The 23,918-nt window shown below is 36.0% G+C and overlaps 1 protein-coding gene across 4 annotated transcripts in view; it reads left to right on the plus strand.

The window, feature by feature from the left end:
* BICD1 (BICD cargo adaptor 1) overlaps nt 1-23,918 on the plus strand; it is a 249,590-nt gene that overhangs the window by 171,090 nt on the left and 54,582 nt on the right. The window contains exon 9 of one of the 4 annotated variants that reach the window (XM_031938142.1): nt 23,427-23,435. The exons of the other annotated variants lie outside the window; for them this stretch is intronic. Coding sequence (XP_031794002.1) covers nt 23,427-23,435 — 9 coding nt within the window. The remainder of the gene's footprint in view (nt 1-23,426; nt 23,436-23,918) is intronic. 4 annotated transcript variants of the gene reach the window in all.

Genomic DNA, 23,918 nt, shown 5'->3' on the forward strand with positions numbered 1-23,918 from the left:
AAGTCACAATATATTTAGTGGATTTGCAGGATGTTTTCTTTCTTTCCTATCTAACTAGAGAAGCATATTCTTCTGAAATATCTGACTTTTGTTAATTTTCTGTCATAGGAAAAATTAAAAAATAATCCAATAATTAGGAAATAATCCAAATATGCCAGTATGTTTTATACCTAAAGAGTTTCTATTTAGTTTTGGCAGGTGGGAGTATAGAATGCTGAGCCTGAAATCTGGCATCAGATGGGACTATGTGACTCTGGGCAAGTCATTTAAGCTATTTGCATTCTCAGCTGTAGACTGATGATACCTTCCAGGGTTGTTGTGAGAATTAAATGAGATAATATATTCTTAGAACAAAGTCAAAAGTGTACTTAGAACAGTGCCTGGCGCAGAATAGATGCTACTTAAATGTTTATTCCTTTCCCTTTAAGATTTAAATCTTTGAAGTAGAAATGGTTTTTTTGTCTATTACTTAGACATTCTTATGGTTGAAAAATATCTTAGAGATAATCCATCTAAACCTTACTTCATGTATGCATTCCCTCTGCAACATTCCTGATTTATGATCAGCTAAGTCTACATTTAAAGACTTTAATTGATGAGGAACTCATTTCTTCTATATTTTTTTTTTAATTATTGCTTGGATGTTTTTTGACCCTGTTCATAGAAATACATCGTTAACTTAACAGCTTAGCACTTAGTTTGTAATAAGAGTTGAATTGGAATCTATTACATTCCATGAGTTGTTAATAAAATCTATGACTCAAAACAGAAAAAAAAAAAATTCCCTTCTTGCTCAGATGAATTTCTTACTCTACTTTTTTAAAAATTGCTTTCAAATAATGAATTTCAAACTTGGTTTGTGGGCAAATTTTGTGTTGCTTGCTCCCTAGCATCAAAATTGAGTTAATTCCTTAAGATAGATAAAAATGGCCCGTTTTGATTGTCATATTTCTCCAATAAAAGAATAATCATACTACAAAAGCTTTTCTTTTTTAATCCTTTCAAAAAATCTACAACTTTGTTTTAAAATCCAAATTTGAATATTATTTGAAAATGATATTAGCTGTTTTAGGTTTTTTTACTTAGTCATCAATTTTTTTAAAAATAGTCCAGAAACTGAGGCAGCCATCCAGAATATTTGCTGCAAGTTTGCATTTTTTTTCTGTTTTAAGCATTTCTGATTTTAATTTTAATTTAATTTAAGAAATTTTAATTAAAAATTTTAATTAGTTAAATTTAAATTAAAATACATTTACATATCTCTAAAGAGATAACTCTCTTACATGATATCTCTAAAGAGATAAACTATTAAAATAGTTTGAAATATGATTTTATGACTTTTTTTTGCAAAAGTAACTTTTTTGTGTTTTATAGTAGCGCTTACGTATCATGGCAATGAGAAGCATCTTCTCACTGCTTGTCTGGAGCAAGGACTCTACACAGAGAGAGTTTACTCACACAGCAATAAAACCATAGATTTGTTTGTTTGTTTTTTGTTTTGTCTTTTTAGGGTTTTTTTTTGTCTTATTTTGTTTTGGCTACGGCAATTGGCATTAAGTGACTTACTCAGGGCCACACAGCTGGGAAGTGTTATGTGTCTGAGACCAGATTTGAACTCAGGTCCTCTTGCTCTATCCACTGCACCATCTAGCTGGCTCCATAGATTTTCTTTTTAAAAGTTCTTCCCTATACTCTTAACTGTTATTAAGATACATAGGTTTGAGAGCAACATGGCTTAATATGGTAGTATCAACTCAAATAAAAACAGAGACCACTTAAACATACATAAGAATGCCTGCAAGATGCATATTGACTTAAAAAATCATATATTGATATTATTTTTGTTTTATTCCATTTTCATTTATTATGTTAAATGTTTTCCAATTACATTTTAATTTGGTTCTGCCTCCACTTTGAAGTTTTGTGAAGGTCAGTAGGATGAATATGACATAATAGAAAACCAGTCTCAGAAACCAAGAAGTTATTGTTCAGTCATTCAATTGTGTTTACTTCATTGTGGATCATAGCTTGCCAGACTTTTATATCCTCCACCATTTCTCAAAGTTTGCACACGTTCACACTCATTGTTTCCATGACACTATCTATCCATTTCATCCTCAGTCATCCTCTTTTCCTATTGCCTTCAGTCTTTTCTAACATTAGGCCTTTTCCTAGAAGTTCTGCTTTCTCATATGGCTAAAATGTTTAAGCTTCAGCTTCAGTATTTGGCCTCTCAGTGAATAGTTTGAATTAATAACTTTAAGTATTGATTGATTTAATCTTCTTACTGCCCAAGGGACTCTCAAAACTCTTCTTTTAGCACCTCGAATTTAAAAGCATCCATTCTGCAGTGCTCAATTTTGCTTATAGTCCAATTCTCACAGCCATACATTGCTATAGTGTTCCGATTAGCTTTCTGGAGGTCTTCTGGAATGGATCTTGGTTTCAGTGGAGGAATGCAGGAGTGAAAGGAGAGCCACCACCAGGCTGATCAAGGATGGAATCTTCTTCTTCCAGTCCTTGTTCATCCTTATATACTCTATTACAAGTACATCATACATGACATTAGTGTCAATCTTGTAGAATAGGGGTCAACTGTACTAAATACATGTAAACTAGAGAATCATTATATTAATTCCACTGAGTTAACACCTTGTTTAGGATTAAATCAATCATACTGAACTAATCACCATATTAAACTAGATAACTGTTGGAATCTTTACAAACTGTTAAGCCATTGGAGTTGATTTGATCTTAGAAAGAGATATTTTGGGCCAGAACTTGAAACAAGGTACTAAGTGGACCTGATAGAAACAATGCTTGTGTTCATACCTTTAGAGAGCTCATAAGTATCTAAGTACTCAATGGAGTTCACACGTTTGGGAGAGTTCAGGGTTTAGAAAGAAACACTGAATTCACACCTCCCTTAGGGCCAGAGAGCACTCTGGGAGATAACCCAGAATCCCTCTCCCTCCAGAAGGAGGAGTTAACCTTTGTGAGATCATATATATCGAGGGTGCTCTTGGAGCTTGGGGACTTGAGAGTTAGTTACTTGAGAGAGGTTTCTTGGGAGAGTTTTTCCTGGGAGCTCGAGAGAGTTTTACTTGGACTTGGAGAGAGCTCTTGGAACCCACAAGCCCTATCTTCGAGGCAAAAGAGATTGCATTGCATCTTCCAACTTGGTGCTGGCTGGAGGCTGAAGAAAGCAGAGGCAGAAGCCAAGGACAAAGCTGCAAGATCTCTTGGAGTCAGGCAGAGAGATAGGCCTGACCAACCAGGCTGTATTGAAGGACACAATAAAAGTTCAGATCTTTTATCAGCTGGCTGCGATTTTGGAGTAATTATTTATTTCAACTGAGACTAAGGCTGCCTCCAGAAAACCTTCACAGATAACCATTGTCTTATCAATTCCTCTGAATTAACATCTTGTTTCAAATATGCTTCTCCAGAGTTCTGTCTCTCTACATCTCCTTTCTTTTGTTTTAGAACATAGGTGGTCATGCCCTCACTGATTTCTTAGGGAGGTAAGAACCCAAAAGAAGGAGGTGATCACGTCCTTCCCGACTTCTCAGAAAGGGAGATGAAAACACCGAAGGGAATTGGGGAGTGAAACCAAATTAGCGCGTTTCTGAAGGGTCTCACTTGAAACAGGTTATACTTAAATCCATCAACATGGGAGATATTACACAAGTACATAGCAATATAACAGAAGCTAGTAGTAATATAACAAACATGAATCAACAAGAGGAATTATACGTGTCCATAAGTCCTAGAAATAGTCCAAAACCAATCTGTTGTCCATTACTTCATGTCTCAGGGAATCCAATGATTCCTGCTGGTTTTGAGGTTCTGCAACAGTCTTATCAGCAATTTTTGATATTCATGAGTCAATTGCCATACACATTGAGTTAACAGTCATGCTTTTTCAGTGGCAAATATAGTCAGAGATGGAACCACTGATGTTTCTTAAGTTTTCTCCTTTGTTTCAAGATTTTTCTCTTTTTCTGTCTCTCTCTGATGGACAAGGCGAATACAGCTCGTTGGCACCCATCTGATTCCTTCTCCATCTGTAGAAATACAAGCAAACCCTCTCCCCTAAGCAGTTAACCTATCTGGTCCCTTCCATTCACCATTTTTGGGATCTCTCCACATTACCTGGCAATTATCTAAAGAGAGTGGAGCTGCACGTACTGGACACTGCTCTTCTGGTGGGTTATAAAATCTGCCTGCCAGAGCCAATGCATCTTTATCAAAAACTTAAAAATTAATGATATAGAGAGCTAAATTTAGAGGTTCTCTAGGGATACCTATGGCTCCCCCATTCTTTTGTTTTTGGAGGAGCATCTTGATGTCTCTCTTTCTCCTCTCTAGTATTGCCTGTCCTTGAGGATTAAAAGGTATGCCAGTGATGTGTAAAATCTGATACTGGGCACAAAAGTATGCAAAATGTTTAGAAGTATATGCAGGTGCATTATCTGTTTTTATTGCTTGTGGCACACCCATAATTGCAAAAGCTTGTATAAGGAATTCAGTGACCACCCAGGCAATCTCTTTTGTTGCTGGTATTGCAAAAGGAAATCCTGAAAAGGTGTCTACTGCAACATGGATAAAATATAAATGGCCAAAAGATTTATAAAGGGTCACATCCATTTGCCAAGTTTCATTGGGTCTCAAACCATGAGGGTTTTTCCTGGAGGGAGCATAGGAGCATGGAAAGGAAGGCAAGCTGTTCAGTCTTTTACTATGCTCCTAGCTTCCACTTTTGTTATCCCAAATTGCAAAGGTAAAGCTTCAGCAGCCTGATGACATTTAGAATGAGATTCTTGTACTGCCTGAAATAAAGGAGTATTGGCTAACATGGTTAAAAGGTGATCTGCCTTTGAATTTCCATCAAAAATAGAACCTGCAAGTCTACTATGCAAGTGGACATTATTTATCTGGATGTTTTCTCACTTGCTCTTGAAGTACCTCAAAAAGCTGATACATATTTAAAAAGCAACTAATTTTATTTGGGCTGTGGCAATTCTTTGAACCACACCTACTGAATAGGCTGAATCAGATATTATATTTATATCTCCTAGATAATAAGTAAGAGCTAGTATGATTGCATACAATTCATCCTGCTGAGTGGACTGAAAAGGAGTTCTGACTACTCTCTTTATAATTAACTCATGAAAGTATACAGCACAAATGTTATGTTTGGATGCATCTGTAAAGATAGTTGGTCATTTAAGAGGGAGAAACCTTTTCTTCAAAAATCCATTGCCAATCATGTAATAGCCAAGTTATCTTTAATAGAGAGCTGTGTGTAAAATTTGGAACCGTGGCCAATAAAATTTGCCACTCTGGGATGATTTCACAGCATAGCTTAATTTGTGCATTGGTATAAAAGGTGTACATCTTGTCAGGTATTATCCCAGATAATTGTACTGCTCATTTAATGGCCTTTAATAACATTCTAGCCACAAGCACTGGGTAAGGAGTAAAGCTTTATTCTAGTTGTGCTGGGAGGTTTACCTACTCTATCACACTTTCTCCTTGATGAATGACTGCTGTGGGTTCCTCTTTTGAAGCAAAAACTGATATTTCCAAGGGTTTTTGAGTAACTCTTTCGACCACATTGGATAAAGCCAATTTAACTTCTCTCAAAGCCTCTTGAGCTTCTTTTGTAAACTGGCATGGTGAGTTTAAAGCACTGGCTCCTCTTAAAATCTCATATTGTAATTGTGTTGTAATTGATAGGTAGTTAAGCCTAACACTAGATACATACATTGGATATCTCCTATTAATTTTTGAAAGTCATTTAAGGTGTTCAACTTCTCTGTTCTTAAAGAAAGCTTTTATATAGTAAACATCTTAGGATATACTTCATTTCCTAAATATTGAAAAAGAGCATGTCTTTGAATTTTTTCTGGAGCTACATGCAATTTGTAGTTCCTTAGTGTTTCTTATGGTCTTTTGTAGACATGCTTTTAACATTTGGGTGGTGTGCACCCCAAGCTATCATGTAATAACATAACTTTTGGAAATGTTTTTCTTACTGGTAAAACTGTCCATTCATGTTTTTTATAAAACTCAGCTAAATTAATGCTGGGCACTGAAAAGGCAAATCTTTTCATATCCTCCTAGAATAGAAACAATCCTTAATGTCTATAACCAAAAGAGGCCATTCTCTAGGCACTTGAATAGGAGATGGAAGTCCAGGCTGAAGAGTTTCCATAGTTTCCATCTGTTCATTTACTTTTCTTAAATCAGTCAGCATCCTCCATTTTCCAGATTTCTTTTTTACAACAAATGCAAGGGAATTCCAAGGACTTAGAGAAGGTTGTAAACAACTTAATCAAGTTGCTCTTGTACCATATCTAAGTACTATATCTATGTACTACATTCTGGACAAGCCCCCAGCTGTGTAGGATGACGGGGCCAGTTATCACCTCTAATGACTGTACAATCTGCACCTGTGTCTACAAACCCTACCAATGATATGCCATTTATATAGATAGTGAGCACAGGTCGGTCATCTATAACAGCTGCAGTCCAGAATATTTCTGCATTCTGCTGCTTGGAGTCAAAATCTGGGCAACTATCACCAGATTGCCTTTTAAGAGTCTGTAACAGTAAACCTAATGCTACTACTTCTCCTGGTTGATAAGTCACACTTTGTCTACCTGTATTAGCGACTGGGATATTACTTATACATTCCCCAGTTTCCCACATCAGTGTATGGATGAACACTGTTTTGTAAGCATTTTCAGGAGGTGAAATGGTCAAGCCTACTGTGCCTGGAGGCAAAGGATCCATAGGCCAGACAGGGACAGATCTCCCTCTCCAGGGGATATCTCAGTAGTCCCAGCTGCATACCACTCTATTTTTCCCTAATTGCAATCCCTTTTTCCCATCTGATTGCATCTTGGATAGATCATATAATCCCTTTCTTTAATCAGATTGCTTTTTGGCTGATTGATCATGTCTTAATATTGAACTTTTAAAGACTCTCTGGGTGTAACCTCGGTTGCCATCATTCCCCACTTGTTTTTTGCCTGGGGCCCTGGAGCTGGGCTCCACTTCCCGTTTCCCTGAGTCATTCTACATTCTTAGGCCCAATGGAAGCCTCTGTTGCATTTTGGATATAGGGTTTTGGGTCTTATTCTCCTTGCCAACATTGAGCTTTCAGATGCTCTACTTTACCACATTGAAAGCATTGCCGAGTCTCTCTGGAAGTCCCTTGCCAAGAGGGACCCCATCTTCCCATGTTCTGCATCATAGCCTGGGTATAAAAGGCATTTGTGCTCACTGTGGCACAGTGTCTTATGATCTCCTCTAAAGGAGCATACTTGTATAGTCCTAGTATAATTCTTCTACAAACCTTATTAGCATTTTCTTTAGCAAATTGTTTTATCATTGTTCCTGTTGCTACATTTTCATCAATAGTTCATATGACAGCTGTCTGCAGATGTCCCATGAAATCAGCAAAGGGTTCATTTGGACCTTGATCTATTTTCATGAAGGCTTCCCCTTTATCTTGTATTCCTGGGATAGTGCCCTATGCTTTGATAGCAGCAGAAGCAATTTGCTCATATGCTATCAAAGGGTGCTAAAGCATCTGCATAATGACCTATACCTTCTAATTAATCAAAGGTGCTTGGTATGTTACCTCCAGTTTGCCTATTTAGTTGGTCTTGTATTCTACATAATTAACTATACTCTGAAAGTTACAAGTTTTTTCCAGGTTCTAAACATGTCCTTGCTATAGATTTCCAATCACTAGGGGTTAAAATTTCATAAGCTAAATTCTCTAATACCATCTTAACATAAGATGATGTAGCCCCATAAAGAGTGGAACCCTTTTCAGATCTTTGAAAATTTCTAGATCAAAAGGAGTGTATCTTCTCCTTTCTTGACCTGAAGAATCAAACTCTTGAGTAACAGGGTATGCTTCTGTTCTTAAATCAGATGTATCCTGCCCTTCTTTTTTAGCTTTAACTAGTGCCTTTTGAAATTGTGTCTTAGAGGGTGGACAAAGCTCCCTTATAGGTAGTGCTGATGGTGTCATTGCCCTTCCCCTGCCCATTAAGGGTTAATTGAGGGGGGTAGGTCAGGGGATGGAGAATACCCTAATGGCTTCTGCTATGAAGCACCACATTCCTTAATTTCATCAGCATTGTACTTAACTCCTTTCTTGTCTAATTCTTCATGCTTTTCAGCTGTTAGTACCCTTCCCCTTCTGCTCTTTCTTCTTTTTCCTTGTTCTAATACTTACGTAATTCCTTAAAGCCAATTGTATTAAGTTATATATATATATAGAATGTTTCTTTAGGAATTGAATCAGGACCATTATCACTGTAATATTCACTTAGTTGCTCTCTTACTAATTTCTTTTTATCTGCCTCTAATTCTTCTTCCTTAGAGAATCAACAGGGCATGCATTCTAATGTTTCTAAGAGTCCACCAATCTGCTCCCAAGTTACAATAAAACCTTGGTTTTTTATTAGCCTAACCATGTTTTCTACATACTTCCCTTGGGGTGGGGAAGGCTCTTTTTTAAGGATTTGTCCCATTTCAGCTGAAACACTAGTTTAGCTCTTAACAAAGTTTTCTGCTTGTCTATTTTTATACGCATCCTATTTCTGCGTCACGGATGTAGATTCTTAGTCTATAGTGAGGTGCCAAAATGTAGTGTTCTGGTTAGCTTTCTGGAGTTCTTCCGAATGGGTTTTGGTTTCAGTGGAGGAATTCAGTAGTGCAGGAGAGCCACCATGAGGCTGATCAAAGATGGAATGTTCCTCTTCCAGTCCTTCTTGGTCCTTATATACTCTATTACAAGTGCATCATCATAGGTGTTAATCTTGTAGAATAGGTACTACGTATAAATCATTATATTAATTCCACTGAGTTAACACTTTGTTTTGGGATTAAATCAATCATACTGAGCTAGAGAACTATTAATCACCATGCTAAATGAGATAACCATTGTCTTATCAATTCCTCTGAGTTAACACCTTCTTTCAAGTATGCTTCTCCAAGTATGGCTCTCTACACATTGCTATTGGGAAAAAACATAGCTTTTATATATGAACTTTTGTCAGCAAAGAGATATCTTTACTGTTTAGTATGTTGTCCAGATTTGCCACACTTTTCCTTCTAATGAGCAAGCATCTTTTAATTTCATAGCTAGTAAACATATGCAGTAAACTTTGAGCCTTCAGATATAAAATGACATTGCTTCCATTTCTCCCCCCTCTTTTTGTCAAGATCTTGGTTTTTTTTTATCTTAAGCTTTAAGCCAACTTTTGCACTCTCCTCTTTCACCCTCATTTAGAGACTTATTTTCTCTTACTTTCTGCCATCAGAGTGATATCATCTGAGATTATTGATATTGCTTCCAACAACTTAATTCTAGCTTTTTATTCATCCACATTTTGCATGATAGGGTCTGCATGTAAGTTTAAAAATAAGGTAACATTATACAGTTTTGTCATTTTCATTTTCCAGTCTTAAATTAACCAGTTATTCCATTTTCAGTTTTGTTGCTGTTGTTGACTGTATTTTTGTTTTGTTTCAGTTGTTGACTGTATACAGATTCCTCAGGAGCCAAGTAAGATGTTCTAGTACTCTTTGAGGACTTGCCATATTTTGTTATAATAAACAGAGTCAAAGGTTTTAGTATAATCAGCAAAAGAGAAATAGAAATAGATGTCTTTTTTGGAACTCCATTGCTTTCTCCATAATACAGTGAATGTCGTCAATTTGTTTTCTAGTTCCTCTGCTTCTTTGAAAACTGGCCTGTTCTTTTGGTAATTCTTGGTTCATAAATTGCTGAAGCCTAGCTTGCAGAATCTTAAGCATGGCAGTTTTGCAATAAAAAGCTCATGACTACAGTCAGATCCAGCTAGTTTTATAATTATCTAAAGCTTTTCTACCTTTGACTACAAAGTATATGATCAATTTGATTTCTATATTGACCATATGTTGATATCCATGTGTAGAGTCACGTTTTGGATTGTTGAAAAGTGTTTACTATGAGCAGTGAGTTATTTTGACAAAACTATTAGTTTCTGCCCTGATTCATTTTGTTCTCAAGAAGTCAAACTTACCTATTATTCTAATTATCTTTTGATTTTCTACATTAGCATTCCAATCCCCTGTGATGAATGTGATTTTTCTTTATAGTGTTATTTCTAAAAGATTTTGTAGGTTTTCATAAAACCTATCAATCTTGATCTCTTTGACATCTGTGGCATAGACTCATATTACTGTGATGTTAATGAATATCTTGGATTTGAACAGATATTGTTTCTGTCACTTGGCATTATATCCAGTATTGCTTTTCTCAATTTTTTATTAATTATGAGGGCCACTTCATTTCTTCTAAGAGAGTCTTTCCCATAGTAGATATGTAATTATCATCTGAATTAAATTTAATTATTCCTTTTCATTTAAGTTCACTAACATCCAAGATATTGATGTTTAATCTTCTCATATCCTGTTTGACCACCTCTAGTGATATTAAACCATGGTTCATCTTATATTCTAGGCAATGTTAATCTGTACAGCATCAGACTTTTCTTTCCTCACCAGATACTTCCACAGCTAACTTTTCTTAAGGCTTTGGCCCAGCTGCTTCATTCGTATTGGAATTACTTATAATTGGCTTCTAATCTTTCCCAGTAATTTATTAAGATCTGAACGGCTCATCTTCCAATGCCATCTTTTTAATCATTTAAAGTTGGGATTTTCTTGGCAAAGATTCTTGAGTGATTTTCCATTTCCTTTTTCAGAGGATCATCTTTTTTCAGAATTCTCCCCTATGACCTATCCATTGTGACTAACCTTGCCCAGCATAACTCATAATTTAATTTAGCTGTGCAGATCTCTCCATCATGACAAGGCAATGATCTAGGAAGACCTGTGTTCAAGACCCATTATATTAGCTATGAAAACCATAAGTCATTTAATGTTTCAGTGCCCCACACAAGTTTCTAAGAATCTAAAATCCAGAGAAGATGCATAAATTAAAATTGTTTCACTTCTGCCAGAAAGGGATAGAAAAAGTTGAGTTTTGCAAGTTCTTCACAATGAAATCCCAGGTTTTTAAAAGGGCATTATAAAAGGGTATTAAAAGTTGCATTCCTTTTATGTAGATATTCTCTTACAAATTATGGATCACAATAAGTTTCTCAAACAACATGACAATTGATTTGGTTTGTTATTTAATTTATTTCAGAATTGTAAAAATATCCCCAATTTTAAACCTGACATGTCTAGAACAATATTTGAAATATCTTATCAGTTTTAAATAGTATAGTTTATTGAGGTAATTTTTTGAGTTATGGAAAGAATATTAAACTTGAAAGCTATCTTTTCATTTTTCTTTCAAAGTGAATTCTGCATGTTTTCCATTAATTCTCTCCCTTCCCCCCCAAAAAATACTAGAGCAGATAAAAATGTACTGAATAAGTCATTTCAATAATGATAGTTATGGCCTATCTAATACAATTAGAAAACAGGCTCTATTCAACAGTACACTTAATCAGAGAAATCAGATATTCATATTTTTGTCAGTTTTGCTAGCAGATAATGAAATTATTAATATTGCATTTGCATAGTTTTAAGAAGTTTGGAGATTAAAACTTAAGCTAAGCAAATAGTAATTCATAACCAAAGTTATGCAATTTAGTTACAGAAGAGATCAAAATTTTAAAAAGCCCTACTAAAATTAACATGTTGAAAATTTGTTTTGTCAAGTAAACGTATTGACCATTTCATTTCATTTTTATGCCTTTAAGTAAAATGGTATTTGTTAGCTTTTCGGCATCATTTATCCTATTAATTTTTTAAACATTTTTATTTCCTTTAATTTTTTAGAACATCAGTTAAAGTGGAGTATTTTTTCTGCCTTATGCAAATCACATTGCAGAATTAACAAATAACAAAAAATTTATTAATACATGCTAAGCAGAAATTACTATGACAAACAGGAAAAAAAAAGTGATAGCCACAAAGATTAAAATGCTAATTTACTGAGATGCAATATTATTTTGTTATATTTTTCTGTGTTTCATTTGGGGATAAGGAGAAATTAAGTTAATCAATATGATGAATACACTTCAAAAAGGAGGTATTTCTAGCAAAGCATACCTAAGGCTGGGACAAATAAATGTAATCCTAGAGTGAAGTTGTAGAATAGAGAATTCAGGTTGTGGTTGGCCAACCTCCCACCCAAATATCATCAAAACATATTTGTAGTTCTATAAAAATGAAAGAGTTAAGGTTGTAGTCTGATTTAAAGTTGTATCTCACCTAGAAGCCAGAACACACTTAACAAATGTTTGTTAACATTTGACAAATGAATGACAGTGGCATTCCCAAAAGCAGTACATATGGCTGTGTGGGGAAATAGAGAAGAGCTCCTGGTTATTTGGAAGGTCACCCTCAAATGACCAGACATCTATGCATTCTCTTTGGCACTATATTCCCTGTAGTTATTTGAAGGACTTAAAAAATACATCCGCATATGGAACACTAATAGAAAAATACTCTGGCTTCAGCAATACAGTCACTCAGTGTCAAACAACTGTTTCTTCTCTCAGCAAAGAGATGAACAGAAGGGAAGAATAGAATAGGCTTGGAAGAGTTTCTTCTCTCCTTCCTAAAGAATTCTCAGCCTACATAAATAACAAATAAATAAAAACATAATATAACATAATAAAAACAATATTTTCCTCTAAGCTCACCATAGAATTTAGAACTAAACAAAAATTTAGAGATGATTGATTTAATCAACTGCTCTCATTTTACAGATGAAACAAATAAGGGTCAGGAACAGAGTTGTAGGTAACAATTTTGGCTATTGGGGCTGGCTTCATAAAAACATGTCCTTTACAATCAGCATGTAATAGTCCCTTAAATCAAATTTTTAAGAAAAATTTAATTGAGAGGGGTAAGAAAAGACTCTGGAACCCAATAATCTGGGGGAGAAAGTTCCAGGATATCATGAAGTAGCTCCCTCCCAGTTTGGAAGAAGCTTGTCTGTTGGGGGTGAGGGTGGGGGGTAGACATGGACATCGGAAGAATCTATATAAGTCATCTGTCATGGGCTATACTTTCTAGTTTAATTTTGTTGATATCTAAGCAATTCTCTAAGACTACAAATTTCACAGGAACTTCCATTTGTAGACTTAAATGTAAACTCACCCAGACATTTCCTATACCAATATTATCTCAGGTCCAGTACCTTTCCTTACTTCTAAGTGCTAAGCTCAAATATTGTTATGTTGCCGAAGAGTGTAAGGATCCTTTACATTTTGGGATACAGAAACAAAACCTCACTTTTGTTATAATTCTGCCCAGAATTTAAATGATTTGTTATCAAGTAGTAAGTAAATAGTAAATAGCAGGCTTAGAATTAATTATAGAACCTCAGTTCTTTCAGTTATACAAATCTAAAATTCTAAATACTTGGATTCTATAAAATATATTAGGCACATTCTTTAATATGCTTCAGGCAGAATACCTTGATCTTTGACATAGAATGAGTTTTTTACTATAAAAATTACTCTCATGATTATCATAAGTGAATTGTGATTATTAATTTAAAAAAAGGCACAGAACATGCTAAATTTATAAAATGTACTAATAATTCAGCTTACTTCTATCAAATGAGTTTTAAATTTATAAAGAAAAATATATCACTATATGAATTACAACTCTACTATTTACTATCTGTATGACTTTAAGTAAGTAACTTCTCTCAGACCCATGAGCAGATTTGAAATTCTGTGATCCTTGGCAGCATTTCTCACTCTTTCCTCCTTTTACTCTAGTCTGTGATTAAGAGGTGGCTCTTTTGCTAATAAAAGCTATTCTATTTGTACCCTTGATCAGCAGATCATTCTCATTGTCATACCTTCTTTCTAATTTTCAGGCTCACTCACTGGTTCCTTTTTTTGTTGTTTACAAATGTACTAAAGTTTTCCTAACTTAAAAAACAAGCACACACCATGACTACTAGTTATCATCCTATATCTTTCTACCCTTCTCAAATTCTGTGAAAAAACAATCTTTTGTTGATATTTATACTTCTTGCCTTTGAAAACTTTAGATTGCCTGCTTTTTTCTCTCTCAATCTTTTACACACACACACACACACACATACTCCCCCACCCCCAAATTTCAATAGTCAGTGCAGAAACTTTATATTTAATTCTGTTTTTTTACAACTGGACCGCTTTGTCTCTCTTTAAGCAGTCTGATTAGACTTCACTTCCCAATAATCACTATCATAATGTATGGGATGGATGCTAGACCCTCTTCCCCAGATTAACTAATCAGAGACATCTTCAGGTACAAAAAGAAAGCATTTATGTAGTCCCTACAGGGAGAGGCCCAGCACACCCAGGAGGCATCTCAGCTGCTACCATGTGCCTGACCTGGCAAGAAAGAAGTAGTAAAGCTGGGTAAATAGCAAAGACCCAAGTCTTTTCATTGGATGGATTAAAAAGGAAGTAACTATTTTTGACCAATGGTCACCAATGTGTGTCTGATTCCTATGGGTCACATCACTTCCTATCACCTCCTGAAGTGAACCTAGTAGGGTCTGACCTTTAGAGATCTCTAGAGCTAGAGATCACATGTCTTCCTGTAACTTTCAGACCTCTAGGAAGAGGCTGGTCCCTCTTCAGTATTAACTGTAATCCACCCTCTCCCATTTAGTACCAACACCCATACATCAGGTTTCAGGAACCACTTTAGCTACTCCTGAATTTAGCTAAATCTTGAACTTCTCTAATGATTAAATGCATGTTGTTGCTTAAAACAATGAGCAGAAATCAGAGACCCACTTCCACCAGCTCCCACTATTGGTCTTGGAAACCCTGTCATCACAGAGCAACAGATTGACATCTGGCAGCCACACAACTATAGCACTGGGGAGGCCTGAGAGCCTCGGGGCTGTTGTTACATCATTCCCACCTCAAGCAGTCCAGACGCAGATTCATTTGGGACAAAGGTCTCATTTTCTGGAGCTGCTTCAGACTGACAAGGGGCATATAGCTGGCCCTACCCAGGGGGGTCCAGACTGAGAGGGGAGACAAGTAAATTGTAGGCAGTGGCAGCAGCGTCTGGTGCTGAATGTCAGAATCAGGTATCAGGTAATTTCAGCTTAACCAAGTTGTTGGAATTTCATGACTTGGAGTGTGGAAGAAGCACTTTTCACAAGTATATTAAAAATACAAAGACTAAATATGAGCAAAATAAAAAGAATAAACAAAATTAGAGTTAATATGGAGGTTACTAGAGATAGTAACCAGGAACCCCACCCAGAGGAAGGCTGGAGGGGAGGGAAGATGAGGCTATCACAAATGATCTAACTAAATCATCTAACTAAGATAAATACTAAAGAATGTTTTCCCCAAATTCTTGCTTTATTTCCTCAAAGGAGCAGGAGCAATGGGTAGAACCTTGTGCCCTTCAGTGAGTATGCCCCCAGCAAAAACCTAGAAGACCTTTACCCAATTACTATAGCTGTCAACAAAATCAAAAGCAGTTTGAAGCCTCTGCAAGGAGACACATGTGCAGGCTTTTTTTTAACAGTCCTTTCAGAATTTACTTGCCTGAGAGCTATATGAGAGAATGTAGGAGTCAGGAGTTGGGAAATTAAAGGTGCCATGGTCAGAGGCAAACAGGCAGTAGCATAGGTAGCTGATCTGTAAGTTTGGTTTCCCTTTACCTGAAGTGAATTCCTCTTCCTTTAGGAACAAAAGAAACCTCTCTTGGTTCATGGACAGCTACCAGTAATTGTTTTCTGTAGTGTTCTCTTCTTTTCTAAAATATGATGGTTCTCTGGGTGCAGGTTTCTTGGGAAGGTTTCTGGAGGCAGACTTCCGTCTCAATTCCAAGTAATAATCATCTCAACTTCATCCAGGGATTTAAGTACAGTCTTTTATTGTCTCTTCCAAAATAGCCCTGTTAGGTTTCTTAGAGGCCTATTTCTCTGCTTGGTTCCAAGAGCTCTTGCAGCTTGTCCTTTGTAGCCTCCAACTCCCTCTGAGTCTTAGTTCTACTCCTCCAAATCCTTTGTTCTGCAGTCTCTAGCTTGTCAATATCCCGAACTGAACTCACTTCACTAACTCAGCTCTTTTTATGCTCTTTTAGAGGTGTAAACTCAAAGGTTGACTCCTCCTCCGAGAGTGGGATTATGGGAGGTGTAACTTTGTGAATCTCCCAAACTTGTGAACTAATGTGTGAACTCTCAAAGGTGTAAATTTAAGTATGTTGTTTCTATCAATTCCAGTGAGTTATCACTAGGAGTCTAACAGTTTTCCCTGCATACTTCATGGGGAATTGTTTAGCTGTCAAAAATCCCCTTTCTTTCCATATGGTTCCTATGATCATGCAAAACACGAAAAACTTACGTGAAGTCACTACAGAGCTTTGAGAAATAAGCAAAGGATCTAGGATAGGGTTCCAGAGACCCTTAGGACCTAGTCCTACCTTCCATCAATGTATAATGTAAAAGGCAGGAGATTCGTTTAATGTTCAGGGTCCTAAAAACCTTGGTCTGACCAGGATGTGCTAAGATTGTCTGTTTCCTCTCTCAATGAGCAAAAGGGAAGGTGGAAGGTGGCCCCAAATATTTAGGCAAAGTGGGCCTTCAGACAAAGAAACTAATCCCAGGAAGCAAAATATTTTATAGCAAAACTAGAGAATCCTCCAGAGCTGGCCTGCAAATTAGAATATCATCTATATACTTGTATGGTATCTCATATCTTCCACTGACTACTTGCTTTGATTACAGAAATTTACTATAAGAGGAAAAAGCAGGGACATGATTTAAATAGCATCAAAACTGATCCTTCAAGTTTTGCTAAAAGCACATACAGTATAAAGCATCCTTAATTCAGTTTTACTTCAGGTAATTGTCCCAGTTTTTAGCAATTCCACCTTAAGCCAGACTCAGGAATAATCAGGTGGGTTCTTATTCAAAAGAACATGAGTCAAAAGGATCCTACTTCCACAGAGGCCAAGGCCATTCTCAACTCTTGCCCAGATACTAACTTTCAATGTAACAATTTCTTCCGAGTAGCTTCCGAGTAGCATATACTTTTCAGATGGTGGATCACTGGCTTGATGATTTATCAAACACTCATACCTGAATTTAAAACTTCAAATAAATATCAGCTGCAGTCCCAAGAGATTTTATCTCCAATAGCAATTCTCATTAATCAAAGCTTCAGATGAATCTAGCTCTCAAGGATCACATTCCTAAGTAGGTACTATGACCTTACATTGATAACAGTAAGAAATTCATCTTAGAAAGTTCACAGCTGGCAGGCTGGATCCTGGGGGACCTAAAAAGAGTTAACTATGAGAAGTGGGGTTGGAAAGAATGGTGGGAGTACTTTTCTCTCTCTCTGTCTCTCCCTATTTCCAACACGCCATCTTTCCCTCTGTAATACAGTCCATTTCTTTCTCCTCCCAATTCTAACATACTCTCTCTCTTTTTCCAACATATTCTCTCCCTTTCTCTAACATACTCCTAAACCAATAACTTTTAATTTTAGGTTTCAATATTTCAACCATGACATTTTGACTAGATGTTCTATTCAAACTATTAATTGCTTTTGAAAATCAACCTTTTTTCCTTAAACTTTAAGATTCACAATTTAAAAACTTTGGACCAAATTTCTAAGATCTTGTGCTTAAAGAAAACAATTCACAATTCTAGCACATAGCATTTAATAGTGATTGTCTCATAATAAAATTTTTTTCCCAAAATCAGTGCATTAGGATTACTATCATATCTCAAATAACCAATTTCATTGAAATGATTGAGCATAGTTTCTTTCTCTCCCTCACATCCCTGCTGCAGTCAGGGAATGGGGGAAAAGGGAAGAAAAAGAAAGACTGTCTTTACTCTATGCACTATCCTCCTCCAAGAGGCCTTAATTTAGTTGAATTTGCTTCCAAATTACTACACACACACACACACACACACACACACACACACACAATTCATTTATCTCAACATTGGCATTGTATCTTGGTCACATTTAATAATCCATGTAAAGTTACTAAATATGAGGCAATTAAATCCAATAAAGAAGTTAATACCCATAGAGCATTTGCTTTATGGTAAGCACTTTGGAATCTTGTATGACCAATTGCCAAATTCCCCAATCATTACTCTCAAAAATTTTCCTGCAGTTCTAACTTTGGCCAGAATTGGAATCTACAGGAAAGTTGTTAGACCTTTTCCTCTTTTTAACAAATTCTAATTTACAGAACAGACATGATATAGACATTCTGCACAAAGACACAGACACAGACAAAAATTACATGGAAGAGTACCATCTTATCCCCACACACAACAGATCTATCTCATGAAATGCTTTTTTTTTTTTTTTTTTTTTTTGGCTCTGAAGATTTGAATTGGACTGCTCCCTCACTTTGATGATCCCAGCCTCCCCTACTAGGGCGACTTTGATGCTGGATCACCAAATGGGGAGAACATTCAATCTTATGGCTTGACCTCCTTTAATACACAGAGCCAACCTCTCAACTTGGACCATTAAGCCTGGAAGGAATCACCTACCTTCCTGGCCAATCAGGATACCCTATTCTGTGTCCTTTATCAGGACCTCCTTCTGAATTACCCCTTACACTGGATCACCAAACCCTGGTTATTCCAGGGCTTACTGCTGCCTGAGGATAGTCCAAGGGCACAGACAGTGCCCTCGGGAAAGCAGCACCACTGCCCCTTCCCCTTCTACCCCTAGATTATGCGCTCATAAATTACCTGGCTGTTAACTTCCCCTTGGACTTCTTCTTCTTCACAGACTTGTGCATCTGTTTATATCTAAGTGTCTCTTTTAGGCCCATACTTCACAGAGAGGGAGGCTAAGAGTCTGATCCCAAGGAAGGTCAGAAAAAAACCAACCTGGCACCTGCCTTGACTCAGAATCCCAGCCATCTCTCTGGAAAGTCAAGATCCTAGACCAAAGCCCCATAAATTTGTGAGGGATGGATACTAGACCCCCTTCCCCAAATTAACTAATCAGCGATATCTTCAGGTACAAAGAGAAAGAATTTATTTAGTCCCTGCAAGGAGAGGCCCAAGCACACCCAGGAAGCATCTCAGCTTCATCCTGTGTCTGACTTGGCAAGCAGGAAGTACTAAAGCTGGGTAAATAGCAAAGACCCAAACTATTATTGACCAAATGTTGGTGTTCTTTTTCCAGAACACAGCCAGGTGATAAAAGAGTTCAGATCTTTTATTGTGTCCTTCAATATAGCTCGGTTAGCTCAGGCCTATCTCTCTGCTTGGTTCCAAGAGCTCCCTCCGAATGTCTCCAAATCCAAAGGTTTGTCCTTCCGACTCCAGCCAGCACCAAGGTAGAAGATGCAATGAAATCTCTCTTGCCTCGGAGATAGGGCTTGTGGGCTTCCTCCAAGAGTGCTCCTCTCCGACCCCTGGGAATGTTCCCAAGTAACTCTCTTGAGTGGCTGTATTTATGCTACTTCTCTGAGAATGGGATTGTGGGATATCTCCCAGCATGCTCTCTGAAATGTCCCAAACATGTGAACTCCAATGAGTACTTAAATATTTCTTGCTTCTATGAGCTCTCTAAAGGTGTGAACACAAGCATCGTTTCTATCAGTTGTACTTAGTACCTTGTTTCAAGTTCTGACCCAAAATATCTCCTTCTAAGATCAAATCAATCATACTGAACCATGCTAAATTAGATAATTATTGTCTCTATCAACTCTAATGGCTTAACACTTTGTAAAGATTCCAACAACCAATGGTAGCAATGATGTCTGCTTCCTATGGGTCACATCACTTCCTATCACTTCTTGAAGCTAACCTAGAGTCTGACCTTTAGAGACCTCTAGGCCTAGAGATTGATTTCCTGACTTTTGTAATCTTCAGATCTCTGAATAGGGATCATGTGACTTAGGCCTAAGGTCTGGCCTATTCTGTCCTAGACTTTTTGAGAAAACTCCACCTGGTCTCACTCAGTAGTTTCCAACACAATGTGAACATTGTGTCTACTCCTGTGGCAGCTCAGAACTCTGGAATATAAGCAACCCATGAACCTCAGGCTTCCCAGCAGTAGGGACTATAAGTGGGCACAAACACACACAAACACCTAACCCAATGGTCTCTTAAATACTAAATGTAATAATATTTTCTTTTTCTTTACCTTTCCTTACTTTTCTGAACATTTTACACTATTTGAAGACTCTCACTTCCTGAATTCTCTCTCCTTTCTGAGTTTTTGCAACATCATTCTTTTCTAGTGCTTATCTTAATTGTATGATCACTTTTTAGTCTCCTTTGTGTATATCCCAAGGCACTGTTGTATGCTTTTGTTTTTTCCTTTTCTCTATTATTTGGTGACTTCATTAGCTTGATTTCAATTATCATCTTCTAGATGATTCCTAGATTTAAATAGCCAGGCTTTGTCTCTCTGCTGAACTTTAGTCCCACATCACAAACTGCTTATTGGAAGTTTTAAATTGATTTTCTCATAGGCAAAGCAATATGTACAAAAGAGAAGGCATAATGTTTTCTTTTTTCTTCAACCTCCCAAACCCCACTGCTCTTCTAAGTGCCCATTTTTCTGTCAAGGACAAAATTATCTCTGTCACTCAGATTCATATACTTAATGTTATCTTGGATTCCTTACTCTCATTCACTCCATATTGCCAAATTTTACCATTTTGTAGACATATTATCTCTTGTATGTTATTTTCTCTTCACTTATAAAGCTTTTATCCTAATTCAAGGTATCATCATCACCCATCTGGACTATTGCTTCATAATTGTATAGTTGAATCATTACTCTCCAATCCATTTTCCACATAACCTCCAAAGTGACTTTCCTAAAGCATAGGACACTTTTTGTATCACCTTTACTCAATAAACTTCAATTACTCTCTATTCTAGGATGAAATATAAACATCTCTCTTTGGCACATATAGCTCTTCATAATCTGGCTTGTTTCTTTCTTTCCAGTCTTATAAATTATTCCCTGTCACATGCTCTACAGATCAGCCTATTTGCTATTTCTCACAGTAAACATTCTATCTTCCATCTCTATATTATTGCATTAACTCTCCCTCTTCATGTCCACTTCTTAGAACCCTTGGCTTCCTTCAAGGTTCAGCTCAAACACTATTTTCAACATGAAGCCTTTCCCAATCCCTTTCACTGCCAATGATCTCCCTCCTTAAGCTACCTTGTATTCATTTTGTATGCCTTTCTTATAAATTTTTCTATGTACATGTTGCTTCCCTCATTTAAATAAAACTTCTTTTAGGGTAAAGTATTTTTCAAGTTTGTGTTTTTATCCACAGTGTTATTACTTGATCAGTTGTTTTTCAATCATGTCTGACTTTATGATCTCATTGCTAGTTTTCTTAGCAAAGATACTGGAATGATTTGTCATTTCCTTCTCCAGCACATTTTACAGATGAGGAAACTGAGGCAAATAGAGTTAAGTGGCTTGCCCAGGATCATATAATTATTAAATGTTTGATGCTGGATTTGAATTCATGAGGATGTCTTCCTAATTCTAGATCCAACAGTCTATCAACTCTATTACCTACCTCCACAATGCCTAGTATACAATAGACACAACATTTGTTGACTGATCCAGTCTAGCACATAAGTGTTAACACCTAATTAGTGAGTCCTGATGAGACACACACTGAAAAGACAAATAGATACAGAGATATAGAAAGAAAGGGATATGCAGAGAGGTAGAGCTCGCATACTGGTTTGTGAGATTTCTTTTATAAACCATAAAAATCATTTCTCCTTTGTTTCAGTCAACCAGTAATCTTGAGTTTCCTGTTTTTTCTATTTAGCAAAGTACCAGTGGGCATGTCTATACTACTACACATGAAGGCATATTCCCTAGATGCCTCAATAATACCTTGTAATATTATTTCACTGATTAAAAGATTCATCTCCCTGCCTTACATCTCTTACTTCCTATGAAAATTAAATATAGGCTTTTTAAAATAAGAAAGAACAAATAATCTAAGTGAACTAATCATATAAATTACATAATAAAATATAAATTACAATGTTAAAACACTAGTATTATACTCCTGTGTCTCTCTGTAGAAATAAATCTCACACAGCCATTTCTTTTAGTCATCTATTCACTGTGTAAATCCATGCTAGCTCAGTTATTTATTTTAGTTGTTTCCCTCTGTTATAATATTTTTCAAAAATCTGAAAAAGCCGTTTTTTTCTTTCAACTTGACATTGTATTTTCTGAACTCTATTCTTTTTCCATATTATCTGTAAATAATATTTTGAATGACTACATTCTTTCTATTCTAGCACTTAATCATCCAACAAAGACAAATTCACATTCTCATAATATGAACTTATCTTGAATTCAAAAGCCATGTTGGGTTTTGTCCTTTCTAAAGGACATAGACCTTTTAAATTTGGGGATATTTTCAGTTTTAGTTTCTTCTTTGTCTTTTGACTGAATAGCTGCTTTTAAAGATTATCTATTTTTTTTTCAATTTTACAAGCTTTGAAACCAGAACTACTTAATACTTAACTTTCTCCAATAGAAAAGTGGACTAGGTTGTCTTAAAAGCAGTTATGTGGTGGTCAGTGTTTTAACTTTCAGGCTTTCCTGAAAAAAAAGACACACCTTTAAGTTTAATATGCATTACTAAATTTTATCCATCACTTTTTAAGACTAGATAATCAATGCAATGATAAATTAATCCCAGGTTCATTGGATTTGCTGATTTTCAACATGTACATTCTTAAATTTGAATGATAAACATTCCATTATTTTAAAAACTAGCTTTAAAGAAGTTTATCTAACAATGATAAATATTGATAGAATAGGAAAGAGTAGAATTATTATTTTGCCCAAATTTATTAACTTTGATGGCATATCTGGAGTGAAAGACAGATAACAATAGATCTTGAACATTTCTGGTTTCCTTGCTTCAAAGAGTTGTGGACAGTGACTTCTAGAAATCACAATTCCTTTGATGCCTTGAACAACTAACTCTGATCCCTTTCAAATTTTTACAGTGGTGACACTTTATTTTAAGCATTAGAAAGTGTTTACACAGTTGAATTTCTCAATGAAACTCATCACCAACTTCACATTCTGAAAATAGACTAGAGAGTGCTCAATTACTAACTGGGATCCTAGAATATGAAAGTTAAAGAGACCTTAGTGATTCCTTACAAAACAGTTCCCAGAACCCACTGCATTTTTCTATGAGCAAACTCTCCTTGCATGCCTATTGTTCTTTACTCTCAGCTCCTAACAGCCTTTCTAATTTCAAGATATCAAGACACATTATATGAACCCAATACAGCCAGTTAAACCAATACTTTTTTTCTGTTTTAATGATCTTGTACAGCAAAAGTATAGCAAAACAAGGTGAATTATATACAAAATATAATGTTGTCTTGCTTTGTGCAGTACTATAGTCTTACATAGATCAAATTTCAGTAAATCTTATTTTTCGTGCACATGGGGAGGTCACTATTGTAAATGCTTTCATAAAATGAATTATTCTTATGTAAAGTAAATTATCATCCCTTATTTTTTCTTTTTATCAATGACAAAAATAAAGTTTGCTTACAATGAGGTGCATATAGTTTAATTTGCTTGTGAGGACCCAAGCTTGTAAAAAATGTGTAAACACTTAAAATCTCAAAAAATTAAATTAATTAGTGTTTGGGTATTTTTATTAAAAACAAAACAAATAAAGAAAAAAAACACCCAGAGTAAGGGGAGAGAAGGGTAGGAGAGGGAGGACTTCCTTAAGCTATAATTTCCAAATTCTGAATAATTTCCAGTTCTGATATTTAAGTGAAATAATATCTCAAAATTCCACTCATTTTAATGTTGTTTTTTAAA

Source organism: Sarcophilus harrisii, chromosome 5 (genome assembly GCF_902635505.1).
Source record: "Sarcophilus harrisii chromosome 5, mSarHar1.11, whole genome shotgun sequence".
In the NCBI taxonomy this organism is placed as follows: domain Eukaryota; kingdom Metazoa; phylum Chordata; class Mammalia; order Dasyuromorphia; family Dasyuridae; genus Sarcophilus; species Sarcophilus harrisii.